A 14,376-nucleotide genomic window follows, 5' to 3' on the forward strand; every position below is an offset into this window, starting at 1 on the left:
TGATGATGATGATGATGATGATGATGATGATGATGATGATGATGATGATGATGATGATGATGATGATGATGATGATGATGATGATGATGATGATGCACACATTTCCAGGATACAGATGATACCATGTGGATTGATCTGGATTTGGATTAGTGGAATCATGAAATGTGATGTAAACGCTGCAGTTCCTAGGGATCCACTCAGCGTCGTCATCCACAAGTAAAATAAATCATGGACAAATTAACGGTCCTTATTGAACTGCTATTCGACAGGAGGAAATATCGAAGAGACAAGGAGAGAAATGGGAAACACAAAAACACTTAAAATGGGATGCAGAGACAGTGGAGGGTTGGCAGGGATGGAGTGCATTAGGGCTAAAATGAATCTGTATTTGAGTTAAGCTTCTTACGCCATAGTAACCACACCCACCAGTACTCCCAACCCCCCTCTCAGCTTTCGCCAGCTGCCTTCAAAGAGTTGGAAAGCAAAAGTAGAGCATCAGTTAATAAACATGAGGTTCACACTGAAAGGGGTTGGAGTAAAAGAAATCAGGACGCAGTTTGTGGAAATACTACACATTTCCCAGTACTGCTCCACCAGACTCAGAACAAGCTGTGAGTTTTAAGTTTACTGGATAGCTGATATTTAAGAATAATGTAAAGTTTACCGAATACACCGCAGAATTAATATGACTTGAAATTATGACTCAGATAAAAAAAATTAAAAAAAAGCTTTCTGACATTTTGATGGCTACTGGAGTCATGCAGCGGCATTTCCTTGCAGTAGCATACTATAAAAACAATGACAGAAAAAATATTCACAAAACATCCCAAATGTGAAATATGAATTGCAGTTTTTCTCCTTTCAAAACTGTAAAAGTAGTAAATGGAGGACAGGGGAAATGAGCATCACCATCTAACGCAGTTCTTAAGGCTGTTTTTGAACCTCACTCAATCGGATCTGATTGAAATATACTATTGGCCATCTAAATTAACATCTAACAAAAACAAGGATAACTAGTTATCTTCTCAATGCTGCTTCAACTAATCTACCCAAACCTGCAACATACATTTTTCCCCATGCTAAGACATGGAACTGGCCCCTAGGATTGGTGTCACAATAAGGCCTTTATTAAAGCACTGCAGGGGACATTTTAAAAAAAAAACAATAAAAGCAATTTTCTTTACAAACATTTCTACAAAATAAAGAGTTACCACAACCGAGAGCACTACAGACTCTTTTTTTGCTGTGAGCAGAAAGTATAAATTTTCTTATCAGCACAGTGTGGGGTCTCTTTCTTATACATAATTGAAAAAACAAATTAAAAAAAAAAAAAACCTTAATAAATGACCTGAACTCATCTATAAAGGTTTAAACTTCCAGCAAAAAGAGGTTTCCCTCAGTGCAGAAGGAATTACCGTTTGTCATAAATTTCTGCAGCTCAGGAAAATGATGGCCCCTTTAAAGGATTATGTTGCCGACTGGGAACAGAGTCAGGGTTATGTAAGGCAGATTACCACACCACCAACACCTCTGATGAAAACAGGAAAACAAACGCTAAAATAAAATTTGACAGATTGGGAATCCGATCGGCTGAATAAATACATATGAAAAGGCCTGGGCCAGTTTGAGATTCTCATAAAATTGTGACCTTGGGCTCAGATAAAACAGTTTCATTTTTCTTATTTTGGTTTTACTACATAGACTTGAAAATTGCAGTTTTACAACAGCATTGACTTAGAGTGATGGGTGACAGCTGCGCTGCACAATATTAGAAAATGATCTAATGGCAATGCCCTTGCTAAATATTGCAATGACTGTCACTCATTCAGCTTTGATAAATTCCTAGTTTCCTCGTGTTTCCTTTTCTCTTTGTGAGCTTCAGCAAGTTGAGCGCTATCATCTGTGCCAGGTGTGAGCGTCTACACAGGTAACATGCAATTCATCCTCCAGGAGAATATCTTATTGGCATGCAAAATGTATATTTGTGACATTTGAAATGTATATATCCATGTCAAAAAGTCATATGCGATATTAACATAGTATATGCAGTGATATCGATATATCTGCAAGATCGTGCAAATAAAGGTGCCAGTTCTTTAGTTACCACACTGCGCGTTTTTCACAACATGGCATATATCCAAATAGTTAAACTCGTCTTTGTTGTAAGCAAATATAACAACTTTCTTTCAGCCAGCTGACAAGCAGTGCAAGGCAAAGGTGGTGGAAGGGGATTGGTAGGCAGCGAGCAAAACCTTTCTCTGGCATCTCAGCAAAAGCACTTAAACCTTAGAAATAATAAGGTTTAAGGTGCCTTTAAGCCTTAATGAAGGTGTCGTGTAGCAGTTTTGACTTTGTAACTTTTTAAAACCTTGACATATGTTACTCTGAAAATTAAATGAGAAAACCTTTACATGTATCTGGATTCTGTCACATGCAGAATGCACAGGTAGAAAGTATAAAATAACTTTTTGATACAATAGCTATGTGATACACTTCTTGCTCTGGCTTCCTGCCAAAGCTGCAAATCTAAAATATTGATCCCAACAATTCGATTTGAACTTTATGGTCAGTGGGCGACATGTAGGAAAAAAGTCAGTCACATTGATTTTACATGATCCATCTTTGAGACTGAGCTAATCCCACACGAGTACATGGCCTGGATTGAAAACCCAGCAGGAATGACTGGCTAATGTGATTGTTTCTGTAGATCCATGGGCCATGTGGGAGCAGGGATGGTCGATGAGATCCTGAGGCAGTTTATGTATCAGTGACTCCTGACAAATACGAGCAATCATACTCTTTCCCCTAATTTACTATTACGTGCAGTCCTTTCTGCAATCAAGTCTCTGCAACCCGTATTGCAGCATATGAACAGTGGAAATTTTCTAAATTAGAGATATGGCACACCACCCAGGGTGCCATCCTATCAGTTGGCAGCACAAGAACTCATTCTTGTCTCAATGATTAAGCCATTCAAGTCTAAGTACACACCTCCAGTGCAATGAAGCGGAGATTGGCTCTTTCATATATCACCGGAGACTAATAAATCAGTCAAAATTTCTTATTTAGCTCTATATTTAAGGGTAATTTCACTTTTTTTAAAGGAATTATGGACTATCTTTTATTGTTTTTAATCCAAAGAAATCATGACCTGGATTATTCTACATTGATTTGAGATTTATTAAAGTGTACATTTTACGATTCATAAAACAAAATGTTTACTCCACACTAAACCTTAACTTCAAATGCATATGGTTACATTTTCAAAATTTTGAAAAGATCTACACTTGATTAGCCTGGTAAAAAAACAGCCCCTTGTTCCACGCTATTTGTTTAGTACAGAGGCTCTTGGATCTCAGCTACTAAGAAACTATTTTTCTTGAAGTGTGGAAGTTTTAAATGTTACCCAATTGCTAACGTTTGTCCGTGACGTTTGTAATGCGGCAACTCGACGCTATGGAGCTGGCTGGAAATTGCCTGCGCTGTAAACAACCATCCTCTACTGCAAAGAGAGAAGTGCCAGTCCAAACGAGGCGGCTGTTAACGTTGAATCAATATTTGGATGAGTGGCCAAAACGGACTGAATGGCTACGTTCACTTCCTCCACTGCTGTTGCTAAAACAGACTACAATTCTAAAACAGCGCAGAAAATCAACGCGATCATTCACAACTTCTCCTGTTCGCTGATTGCCCTGGATGAAATCCTACCGTGGGAATCCAAGTAAATAGGAGAACGACTTGATCTATAAAAATTATTTGCATTGTTACACAAATTTCATGAGAAGAGACCCAACTTTATGAGCAACACAGTATTTAAGAATGCAAAAACAGAGGCATACGCACTGTAAATTGTTAAACTTGCTTTTGTTCAAGCTTTTGCTAGCACTCAAATAAGTCCTGTAAGCATTTGAATGTATTGTGAAGTTAAAAGCTTGACTTGAATAGAAGAAATAATTTCGCATAGATATAAGAAACACTTAGTTTAAATAAGATGAGGGCCTTTTGAGGTCAAAAGTTATAAAATTGTGTTAAGTTATTTTGAAGTAATGTGAAAAGGTATTATATGACAGTGTGGATCAGCCAGTTTGCCACAATTCATTCTGACTCCAGCAGCAGGAGATGGAGACGGTGAAGAAAGTTTTCATTTTCTGAAACATCGTTTTAATTTGTAACTAAAATCAGTCCTAAGATGTTTAAGGTGAAAAAGTAGACCTCAAAGCTTCATCTGTGTAGTCATTCAAGACGGACCCTACTTTGACATGTGCTCTGGCCTTTTCAGAGCAGTGCAGCTTCCAGGCCCACCACCTATTTTTTGTCATTTACTTAGTAAAAGCAACATTTTAATGTTTTCTGACGCAGTGAGTTTCCATATTGTTTTTAAGCATAAAGAGAAAAGAGAACAAATTGGATTTTACAGCATGGTTGTTTGTTGGTCTGTTTAATTTTATTTTTGTATTATGAACTTTTCAAATCAAAACAGGCTTAGAACTGAGACTATGTAAACTAGTTAAAGCCTAACTAAAATGTACTGTTCAGAAATTTGTTTTGGTTGTTTGGGGTGTGGGGGAAGAGAAAGAAAATCTGATATGGACAGCATAAGGACGACCTCACCCATGCTCCCATTCATGCGATCAACAACATGGACAGCATAGGTCTGTGTCTTTTCACCATAAACAAAACGCTTTAGTTGTTTCATGGAAACTGCTGCAAGTTACAGATCTCATCCTATTTCCTGTTGTGCTGAGGCAAGATCAAATAAAACCTTGTAGATTTGTTGCAGAGCGCGTTTAAAACAGCATCATCATCAGAGTGACTTCCGTAAATCATTGTTCAGCATCATGCCCTTGCTGGGGTTGGACTCAACAGGGCGTGGGCCTCACACAGAGGATGCGCAAACGGGTGGATGTCGCGACAGTTTAGAATCTTAACATTTGCAATAGGTTTTGTTCTGTGCTTTGTTTCACACTTTAGGTTTGATGATAAAACGTGCCGATGAAGTAAATATTAGAAAGTGTGCATGAAGTCATTCAGCGCTGCTAGGGAAGCAGCATCAGGGGGGCTGAAACACTAGCAGGCCTATACACACAGCAGGTTATTCCAAATATCTATAACCAATCCAAAAATGCGTGTTTTCCTACAGTCATTTGCATTAAAGTGACATTCTTGTACGCCGTCTTGTGTGTCGTTATTTTTTTCCCCTCCGCTCTTTTCATCACCCTGTCACATCATCGCTCTACCGTCACTCCCGGTGAAAGCTCTTACCTGCAGCCAGGCGGAGAGAGGGAATGGAAAGTGGATAGAGAAAACATCTCAGCCCTGTCCGCCATCTTCTACTACAAATGACTCAAAGAGACTGCAGAAAATCACGGAGCGCAGCGGCAGTCCATGAACAATCACGGGGCAGAGGAGGGACGCAGAAAACCTGGACGACGGGGTATTTCTCCGCGGCCCCGCAAATGCCCGCCTGGCCGCAAGCCTTCACAATCAGACAAGCCTGCTCAGCACCATCAAATCTGCAGTGAAGCATCCACGCACAATTGGGACGAGAGGGGAGCCAAAAAATACAAAAATACAAAAAGTGGGTCCTAAGAGGCAGCGTGCAACGCCGCGGATTTTCCCGTGTTTCCCCGAAATGTCCACGGGAGGCATGAAGCGCGCAGCTGGTTTGACCGCAGTCCTCGATTTGCTCGCCAAATGTCTGCTGCCGTGATGCTGCCTGTGACACCCAGCAGCAGCAAGGGGGGGCAGCAGTGCGGAGACAGGAGGAGGAGGAGGAGAGACAATGTAACGTCAGTGTCGCTGCTGCGTGAGCAGGTTGTCCCAGAAGGAGGGTAGGCTTTGAGCCCAAACTGTGCTACAGAAAACAATCTAAGATGAGATTATTATTTTTTCTTCTTCTTCTTTAACATGACAAACGTTTAAAGTGACATTTCCTGATTTAAAAAAAGAGAGAGAGAGATGATTAGGTCTGGAGACGGAGGTGTTAAGCACAACAGATTTATTTTTTTGAGTACTCAAGACAGCATCCTTCACATGCTGTTAATGCAGACCACGAGCATAATATGGTAGCACACTGCAAAGACTAAATACCGCATCTTGCAATGGTAGATCCCTCTAACTTTTCCATAGTTTGACTCTCAAGATATTTTAGGTAATTTATATTCACTTATTTTACAAGGTATCAAAAGTGGTGTGAATTAGTACTTTACTGTGATACCTTTGAGTAGACCTCAGGACAATACATTGTGTTCCTACAATATTACTAATTCATAAAATTCTGGAGATTGTGTTTAGCAAAGCAGTTGTAAAGAGATAGAACGACCTTTTGTACCTTTTATAAAGTAAATAAAAATGTTAGTTTTCAAAATACGAACCAGAATAAGGTACTAAAGCATTTAGCTTTTCAAGATAAATCAATATAAATAAGCTCCAAATGATTTTTTTATTTATTAACTTATTAATAAGTGATATTAGAAAAAATGTTTATCAATAAATGTATTTATTAATAATTTAATAAATTAATTGAATTAACTCAACTAATGTATTGATTGAATAATCAAATAAGCATTTTTGGTTGATTGCTGTTCATTGCAAGTGGTGCTGAACCTCACAAAACAAAACGATACACATTTTCTGCCACACGAGGTCAGTAAATATCTATTCACTCGTTCATTGAGCTCACGAGAGCTATTCAACAGAGAACCTAAAACTCAAAAGTGAAATAAAAAAAAATTGTTTTTCTGTTTTTTTTTTATAATGAACCTGAATTTCCCCCTGTGGATGATGATCTATCTATCTATCTATCTATCTATCTATCTATCTATGACTAGATCTGTAGTTTGTCAAGACTATTATTTCTGACGGCACCTGGAGAAAAGTAGTACTTGAAGGTGAAAGCTCAAATCTTAAAATGTTTGTGAATCTGTTTATTGTTCCATTAGTTATTCAGTTAGATTTTTAATGGACAGCATGCCACTATTCAATTTTATTCCTTGTTTATTTTCATTGAACATTAGGTATTCTGTTTTGAAGGAAAAGATTTAATGAAACAAGCATCTTAGTTGCGATTTTTATTTTTCATGAAATGGAGAAAGTCACAGATTACGTGCTGGACACATTGGGTCCACCCACATGGACCCAATTGGACTCAATGACATTACATAGAAGTTAATTTAAATTACGTATTTTTTTAGTAAGTTGTTGAAATTTTAGGTTGATTTAAGAGACTGAGTGGGATGTTGTTACACGTTCAAGAACAGCTGACATGAGACAAGAGCATAACATAGACAGAGATATGAACCAATGATACTGTTTATTTTGGTGTTCATGGCTATATAGAGGCAAATCACGCGACACTTCTGCTTTTCAGAGTTTCTTCTCCATGACGGGGATGGGACCCAGAGTGACATCGCCTTCCCATTCCAAAACTGAACGAAAAAAGAAAAAAAGCCAGTAGGTATGCAGAAATCATGGTTGATCTGTTACTGTAATGTTTGTTTAGACAAAATCATGTCATTCAGAAAAAGTGTTGTAAAGCACATACGTTCAGGTTGGGTCACATCACGAGCTTTCCTTGAAAATGGGAGATTATAAGGGACTTGAGGAGTTTGTTGTCCTCCTCCACCATCACTGGTAATGACGAGGGGGCTACCGAATGTAATTCCTGGAGCAGTATACGATATCACATCACCAGACTCACAAGAAGCACAAGCTGGATCAACTCCACTAGCCTCTCTCCATCTGGGGACAGAAATGTCAGCGACTGCAGATTAGCGGAAAGAGTTTCTTCTCCATGACGAAGAAACTCGTCATGGAGAAGACGAGTTTCTCCATGACGAGAAACTCGTCTGCTGCCTTGCAGCTGGTTTCTGCTGCAAGGCAGCAGAAACCAGCCTTGCAATTGAAAAGTTGAAGGTTTGATTCCAGCTTCTTCCTCTGATGTGCCCCTGGGAAGGCACTTAACACTAAGCTGCCGAATGTGCTTGTGAATGAATGTGTGAGCATTGGTGAGTGCAAATGAGCAAATTTACTCTAGTGTAAAGTGGAAAGAGTGGTCAAAGGAATAGAAAAACACTATATTACTATATTGAGTCCAATTAAGTGTGCAAGCATACTCACCCGCTAATGTAGGAACAAGCTCTGTGCTGGCCGTCTATGGGATGGGCAGTAGTTGTTGCCTTCAAGTGGCAGGTAATGTAGATCTGTTAAAGCAAAGGAGGACTAGGGTTAATAATATATGGTACAATATAAAAATATATAATTTGTCTTGGTCTGAGTGATGCCTACCAATCCACTATCAGGATTCTGGAACCTGAAGGCCTCCAACTGGAACTGAAGTTTATTCTCTTCAGTGCGAGCCATGAACCTTGAGTCACAGACTGTGATCCTGGCATCAATCAAACACCTGCACTCATGCAAAATAAAGCAAATGAAGAGTAACAAATTTGTTTTCCATGTTACACTTACCTTTACTGCTCTTGTGAACAAGTTCTCGTAACTGTAAGTAATACTTTACCCAAAGTTATCAAGGAAAGCATAATAGGGACTGGAAGTTGCATCAGGTGAGAGGGTAGCCACGCATCTGTCCACGTAAACACGCAGGGGTACATGGAAGTACTGCTTGACGGTGACCTCTATACGGATCAGGTCTCCAAGGAAATACTGGTAGCTTGGCCTTTCATTGAGCCAGTCATCTGTGCAAAGATTAGCAATGATAGTTTTTTTTTTTTTTAAATAGATTTGTTCTCGGATATCACACATTTATCAGAACACAATCTGTGATCAACTTAAATGCATTTGAAGTCATGCAGTGTAGCCTAGCAACAACTTAGTAGACATTTGGCAGCAGAAACCAGCCGAATTGATGTGCATTTGTTCTGCAGATGGCATTGATGGAAACTATTGGCTAACAGTTCAATTTGTAAGGAAGAGATGGTTCTTCTTTTAGATGATGTGACCTCACATCGACAAGTGCTACAATTTCTCCAATTTTATACGTACAATTATCTTTGTATTTGGCTTTGTAATTTGCACAGCTAAAATAGTTGTGTTAATTTTTGTCAAGCTCACCAGTCATAAGTTTCATAGTGAAATACAGGAACTCCTCAGCCATCTTAACTGCAGAAAAAGGGACCCACACGGGTTCAAGAGGAAGGCTGCTCACATTGTGCTTCCTGAAGGGGAAAATAATTTAATTAAAATGTAGAATTCAACAATTATTCTCAGACCAATGTGCCCTTTGCATCAAAAATTATAATTATTCAAAATGGGATTGGGGATTAAACCTTTAGTAAGTTCTAAGTTTTCTTTAGAGGTTGTATGTTACATCTAGAGTCACCAAACTCTTTGACTTTGCTCTACCCACCTTGGGTAGTGGCATTCCACAATCACAGGAGCTTGGGTGGTTCTTACAATTGGAGTAATACCCAAATTTGAAGGGCTGTAGTTGAGAAAGTAAGTGTAGACCAGAGCATCATCTGTCGTCTAGAAAAGACATGCATTGAACCAATTAGAGATCAAACATTAACATATCTTACAAAATTCTAATAAACATCTATGACAGTTTTTTTTTGTTTTCGAGAAAAAAATCTGTTTCTTACAGTTAGCTGGCTTCCACATTTATGCAGTTCGACTTCATAAATCAGCACTTGAGCGACAGGGTCTTCTCCAGTAGGTGGACAGTTACCCAAGACGAGGTCGCTTGGGTTGATGGGCTGCCCGATGCCAAACAAGTCCTTCTTGGCCTCCACGTGAGCTATGGCTTCTCTGCAGTCAACAGCAACGGTTGCAGCAGGAACCGTTGCTGGATATCTCAGCTCAAACGGCACAATAGGCTTGGGGTCAGGCTGGGGATCATCAGGGTATTTCCAGGTGAGCTCTTTCTCAAAAGTCTGCAAATGCTGGTGGGATTGCTGAAGTGGTTGTTTGGGAGGTAATGGTATACCAGGTTTTGCATCACAGAAGCTGCCAAAAGAGACCAGCACCACAACGCAAATGGCAATTAATTTCATGATCAAGGCTTTCAGGATCAAGGAGTTCACCAGATGCTTTAGAGAATATGGAATTGTGCACCTGCTTTTATAATAGAGTGAGTCTGTTTACTTGTATTACAATCCCGCCTCCTAACCTGCCCCCATCACATGTACCTGCCTCTTCTTAGCTACAGAGATGGATCTTGACCACTTAAATTATGCGGCTCAAAAATTACGACAGCCCCTGAAACTGACAGTAGATTAGGCAAGAGTTATGGCAATAAAATATATACACTGAGCACAAGGTCATTATTATTTTTATGAAGCACATTCTCTTGGACTGAACAACACACATAAAAACACTGGCAAACTGAAATTAAAAACAGGTCAGAAAAAGTCAGCGTGACCCAGCGTTAGGTATTCCTGCCCAAAGCAAACAGACCAAAGTGCATTGCCAAATCAAATTTTGTTAAAGGGAATCAATAACCCCCAAACCATGATCAGTGTGAAGAAGTGTTGCTTCCACCTGCCAAGTACAGGAGCTATCGTAAGGTGTTGGTTTCGTAAAAAAAAAAAAAAAAAAAAAAGACTGAGAAAAACAAAAATGGCATTTGGGAAAGAGTAGAGAAAATAACGAAAGCTGACATTTTCCTTTACCTATTTATTGTGATATTTATTGTTCTGTATTTATGTCTTTATTATTAAAATAATAATTAAGTACAATAAAAACAAGTAAGGTCAGTTACAAATAATCGATTTGAGGAACAAACTAATTCATCATATTAATTCATACCATTGTAATATTATATTGTAACACAACAGTATATGCCTGTCTCTCTCTCTCTCTCWCACACACACACACACACACACACACACACACACACACACACACACACACACACWYMYATCTGTCTGCGTCTCTGGAAAAATTAAGAGACCACTTAAAATGATCAATTCTCTGATTTTGCTTTTTATAGGTATATGTTTGAATAAAATGAACATTGATTTTTTTTTTTATTCTATGAACTACTGACAACATGCCAAAATCCCAAGCAAAAATGTTGTATATATCTGCAGAAAATGAGAAATGGTCAAAATAACGAATAAGATGCAGTGCTTTTAGACCTCAAACAATGCAAAGAAAACAAGTTCATATTCATTTAGAAACAACAATACACATGTTTTAACTCAGCAAGAGTTCAGAAGTCACCATTTGGTGTAATTACCATGAGGTTCAGGAGCAGGACCACGCCCCAAACCACACCTCTAATTTTCCAAGTAGCTTATTTGCCTATTTATACCCTGCTCGCCTTTTCATCTGTCTGTTACGTTTAGTTAACGTTACGTTCGTCACTTCAGACTCGTAAAAAATTGGTTCATCAAGAATCTACTCACCACGGAAGATGCCCTGATAATTCAGCTCAACCCCTCCGACTCGGACGACTTCTTCATTTGATGAAAAAAAAACTCCTCTCGTGACGTTTCGAGACAAGCCTCGCGCTCCAAACGCTTGCGCTCCGTGATCTTTGAACCTCAAAGCCAGTCTCACTCTTCATCTCCAGCAGTTCTTCGTCCGACCAAGGTTCATCCCTCTCCTTCAATACCATCTCAAACCCGCGGTCGCGGACTGCGTCGTGGTGGTATTCGTCAAACTCGTTCTCCCGGACCTCAACCCCATTCCCGAGCCTCTCAGCCTCAGAACGTAAACCCGTCTACATCTCAGCGGTCCTCTCCAGACCTCTCAACATAACTTCAGCTTCGTTCAACACGCCAACGTCTGAAATCCTGGACTGTCGCCCGCCTCCAACGCTCCTTGAAAGACAAATGATTTCCTTTCAGCCATTAAGACTTTTCCAATTGCTTTCATCCTCAGGTTCTCAATAAACAGCATCACCGTCATCCGAACACCCCGGGCTTCCAGCTTTTTTTCCACTCGGCGTCTACTTCCTCCTGTCATTTCCGGTGACGGCAGCGAGACCTCCTCGCTCACCGACAGCTCCCCCTCGTGGGAGCAGGGTCGTATTACCACCACTGGCTGCACCCTCTTTAGCAGATCTTTCTCAGCTCCTATCTACCGCTATTTTATCTCTGTCCTCGCAGACTTCTCAAATTCCTCATGCTCATACCTCCACCCCTCTTCTCTTCATGGTTCTCTCGTCCTCGATCGTTCCTGCAAGATGGAAATGCGTCTCTGGCATTACTTACTTTGTTCACTCGTTCAGCTTTGGAGGTGGTCCAAATTGTGCTCCTATTGGTACAACTTCAGCTTTTGCCATTTACCAATTCCCAGTGACTGCCTGCGGCACTGTCATAACGGCAATTTTTGGAGCTCATGCCGCTTTTCAATGTGCTATATGTGCATGTCAGCATGTGCAAGTGTTTTTCATGTAAAGCATCTTTGAGGGTCCTGAAAAGCCTTATATTGTCTGTCATTTAATCTCATGTTTTGTTTTGTTTTGTTTTGTTTTTTATCTTGCCATTTTGCCACAGGATGAACCCGGTGTTATAGTCTGAGAATGTAATGTACTCTTATGAAGTTGCTGTTGGACCTTATGGCACTATTACCAGGGACAGTCAATACAAGTATGACATTTTATTATTTTTTTTATTTAAAAGATAAGCCAAATCTTGGACCAAAAGCCAACCACATGTTGGCAAAAATTCAAGAATTTGGCAAAATCCACTATTTGAAAATAACTGGATAACCTTCACAAATGAGAATTTTCATTCAGCTTACACACTGAATTTTCTTTTTTCTTTCTAGGCTGTTTGTCCAATGCAGATACATTTGGCACTTCTGTTGAAGCTTTGGTCATTGAGGTTGGACCTGGACCTCTGCGAGTGGAGCTCAGGATTGGAAATGGTGTATTTGCTAGCAAAGGTTGTTTGGAAGGTTAGTGGAAGGAATAAGTTTTGCAAACTGGCTTATTTATAGCTTATTCCAACCATTGTTTTGTCAATACAGAGCCCGCAGCCTACACTTCCTACTGCACAGATGCTGTCTAACCTGTCACAAAGGTTCTCAGAGACCCAGTATATGTTGAGGTCCGAATCCTGGAGAGAACTGATCCAATTGTTTTGACTCTTGGAAGATGCTGGACAAGTACTAGTCCTTTCCTTCAAAATCTTTCCCAGTGGGATTTGCTTGTTGATGGGTAAGATGGTGACAGGCTTGAGTTTTAAGAAACCTTTGTTATTTCAACATTTTCTTCTCTTTTCTCTTGTTACAGCTGCCCCTGCTGTGATGACAACTACCTAACAAACCTCATCCCGTTAGATGGCTCAACTGGACTGCCATATCCAACCCACTACAGATGCTTTGTTTTCAAGATGTTCACTTTTGTGAGTGGTGGTGGTGCTTCTGATCCTAGAAAGAGGGCACCTGCAGATCCATCAGCATGGACTCCGCTCCATGAAAAGGTATGAGAGTAGTACAAAAAAATATTATCACTTTTAAATCCACTCACCCATGTATAAATAAATACAGCCTACTTTTGTCCTCCAGGTGTATATTCCCTGTGATGCTGCTGTGTGCCAGCCTTCTGCAACCAATAGCTGGTTGCAGAAGGCTGGTTGCAGAAGCCTACTTACTTTTCCTGCTTACGTTGCAGCAGGAAAAGTAAGTAGTTTACTACATTTTCAAGTACAGGCATTGTGTGGGATTTGCCTCGCTGATCCCACACAATTTTAACTGTGGTTAAAATGACTGTACACAATATGAAGTTATTTTAATCAACTATTGTTTGACTTTTAAGTGTTTTTTTCTGTGCAGACAGATTTCCGGTTCCTCCAGAATTCTTTCCAGAGAAGAGACCACTGTTATCAGTAAGAAAGTTGTCTTCACTACACCAACTGCTCAGTAATGTCATCGGAATGGCATTTTCATCGTCATGTCCAATTTCTGATAAAAATTAACTGCGTTTCAAATAAACATTATACTGGCTCACTATGTTGTCTGAATTTGATTCTGTACTTTAAAAAAAAAAATTATTCATAAAAACTTTTTAAACAAGTTATTAGAAATAAACCTTCATATTGAAGCTTTTCATAAAAATGTGCTTATTCACATAGTTTTAGAATCTTTTAGATGGTTTTTATTTGATTTCTGTGCAAGAGTTTAAAAAAAAGCAGTAAAGACAGAGTCCTGACAGAAGCTGCCACATGTTGTATTAACATTGTGGTGGGATGGTGTTTCACCCTCCCCCACGCTTTGCGTCGGGTGTGGCGAGAGGCGCGCCACTGATTGGTGGGCGGGGCAGATGCCTTTAAAGCTGGGTAAGTCGCTGCGAGGTGTGTGTGTGCCCTTGTTTCCTCCACTGTCTGCACAATTGGCGGCTACATGTTGGCGGTGTTTGATTTGCTCGTCTGATATCGTAAGTGCCATTTTGCTATCCGGGCTGGGATC

General features: G+C 39.8%; 3 protein-coding genes across 4 annotated transcripts in view; 1 reads left to right on the forward strand and 2 right to left on the reverse strand.

The window, feature by feature from the left end:
• mapk8ip2 (mitogen-activated protein kinase 8 interacting protein 2) overlaps nucleotides 1–5,756 on the reverse strand; it is a 33,278-nt gene extending 27,522 nt beyond the window's left edge. For both annotated transcript variants that reach the window (XM_008411332.2, XM_008411331.2), the window contains exon 1: nucleotides 5,263–5,756. In XM_008411332.2, coding sequence (XP_008409554.1) covers nucleotides 5,263–5,327 — 65 coding nt within the window. In that variant the 5' untranslated portion in view covers nucleotides 5,328–5,756. The remainder of the gene's footprint in view (nucleotides 1–5,262) is intronic.
• A 1,537-nt stretch (nucleotides 5,757–7,293) lies between these two features.
• On the reverse strand, nucleotides 7,294–10,541 carry LOC103466036 (zona pellucida sperm-binding protein 3-like). The gene is made up of 8 exons (XM_008411334.2): nucleotides 9,600–10,541; nucleotides 9,365–9,483; nucleotides 9,070–9,173; nucleotides 8,516–8,693; nucleotides 8,287–8,404; nucleotides 8,119–8,201; nucleotides 7,544–7,740; nucleotides 7,294–7,427 (listed from the first exon to the last, which is right to left on the reverse strand). The coding sequence occupies exons 1-8, from the start codon at nucleotides 10,008–10,010 to the stop codon at nucleotides 7,366–7,368; spliced, it is 1,272 nt and encodes a 423-aa protein (XP_008409556.1). The 5' UTR covers nucleotides 10,011–10,541; the 3' UTR covers nucleotides 7,294–7,365.
• An 825-nt stretch (nucleotides 10,542–11,366) lies between these two features.
• Nucleotides 11,367–13,908, forward strand: LOC103466035 (zona pellucida sperm-binding protein 4-like). The gene is given in 6 exon segments (XM_017305101.1): nucleotides 11,367–12,554; nucleotides 12,736–12,760; nucleotides 12,762–12,864; nucleotides 12,937–13,126; nucleotides 13,202–13,391; nucleotides 13,744–13,908. Coding segments are annotated over 6 exon segments (627 nt in total). The 5' UTR covers nucleotides 11,367–12,492; the 3' UTR covers nucleotides 13,801–13,908.
• Nucleotides 13,909–14,376: the final 468 nt, after the last annotated feature.

This window comes from Poecilia reticulata, linkage group LG6 (genome assembly GCF_000633615.1).
Source record: "Poecilia reticulata strain Guanapo linkage group LG6, Guppy_female_1.0+MT, whole genome shotgun sequence".
In the NCBI taxonomy this organism is placed as follows: domain Eukaryota; kingdom Metazoa; phylum Chordata; class Actinopteri; order Cyprinodontiformes; family Poeciliidae; genus Poecilia; species Poecilia reticulata.

Coding starts and splice junctions, on each gene's coding strand:
- LOC103466036 (XM_008411334.2), bottom strand. CDS start 10,010: ATGAAATTAATTGCCATTTGCGTTGTGGTGCTGGTCTCTTTTGGCAGC. Junction 8,694..9,069: donor CACTATGAAACTTATGACTG/GTGAGCTTGACA, acceptor ATCTTTGCACAG/ATGACTGGCTCAATGAAAGG. Junction 8,405..8,515: donor GCTTTCCTTGATAACTTTGG/GTAAAGTATTAC, acceptor GCATGAGTGCAG/GTGTTTGATTGATGCCAGGA.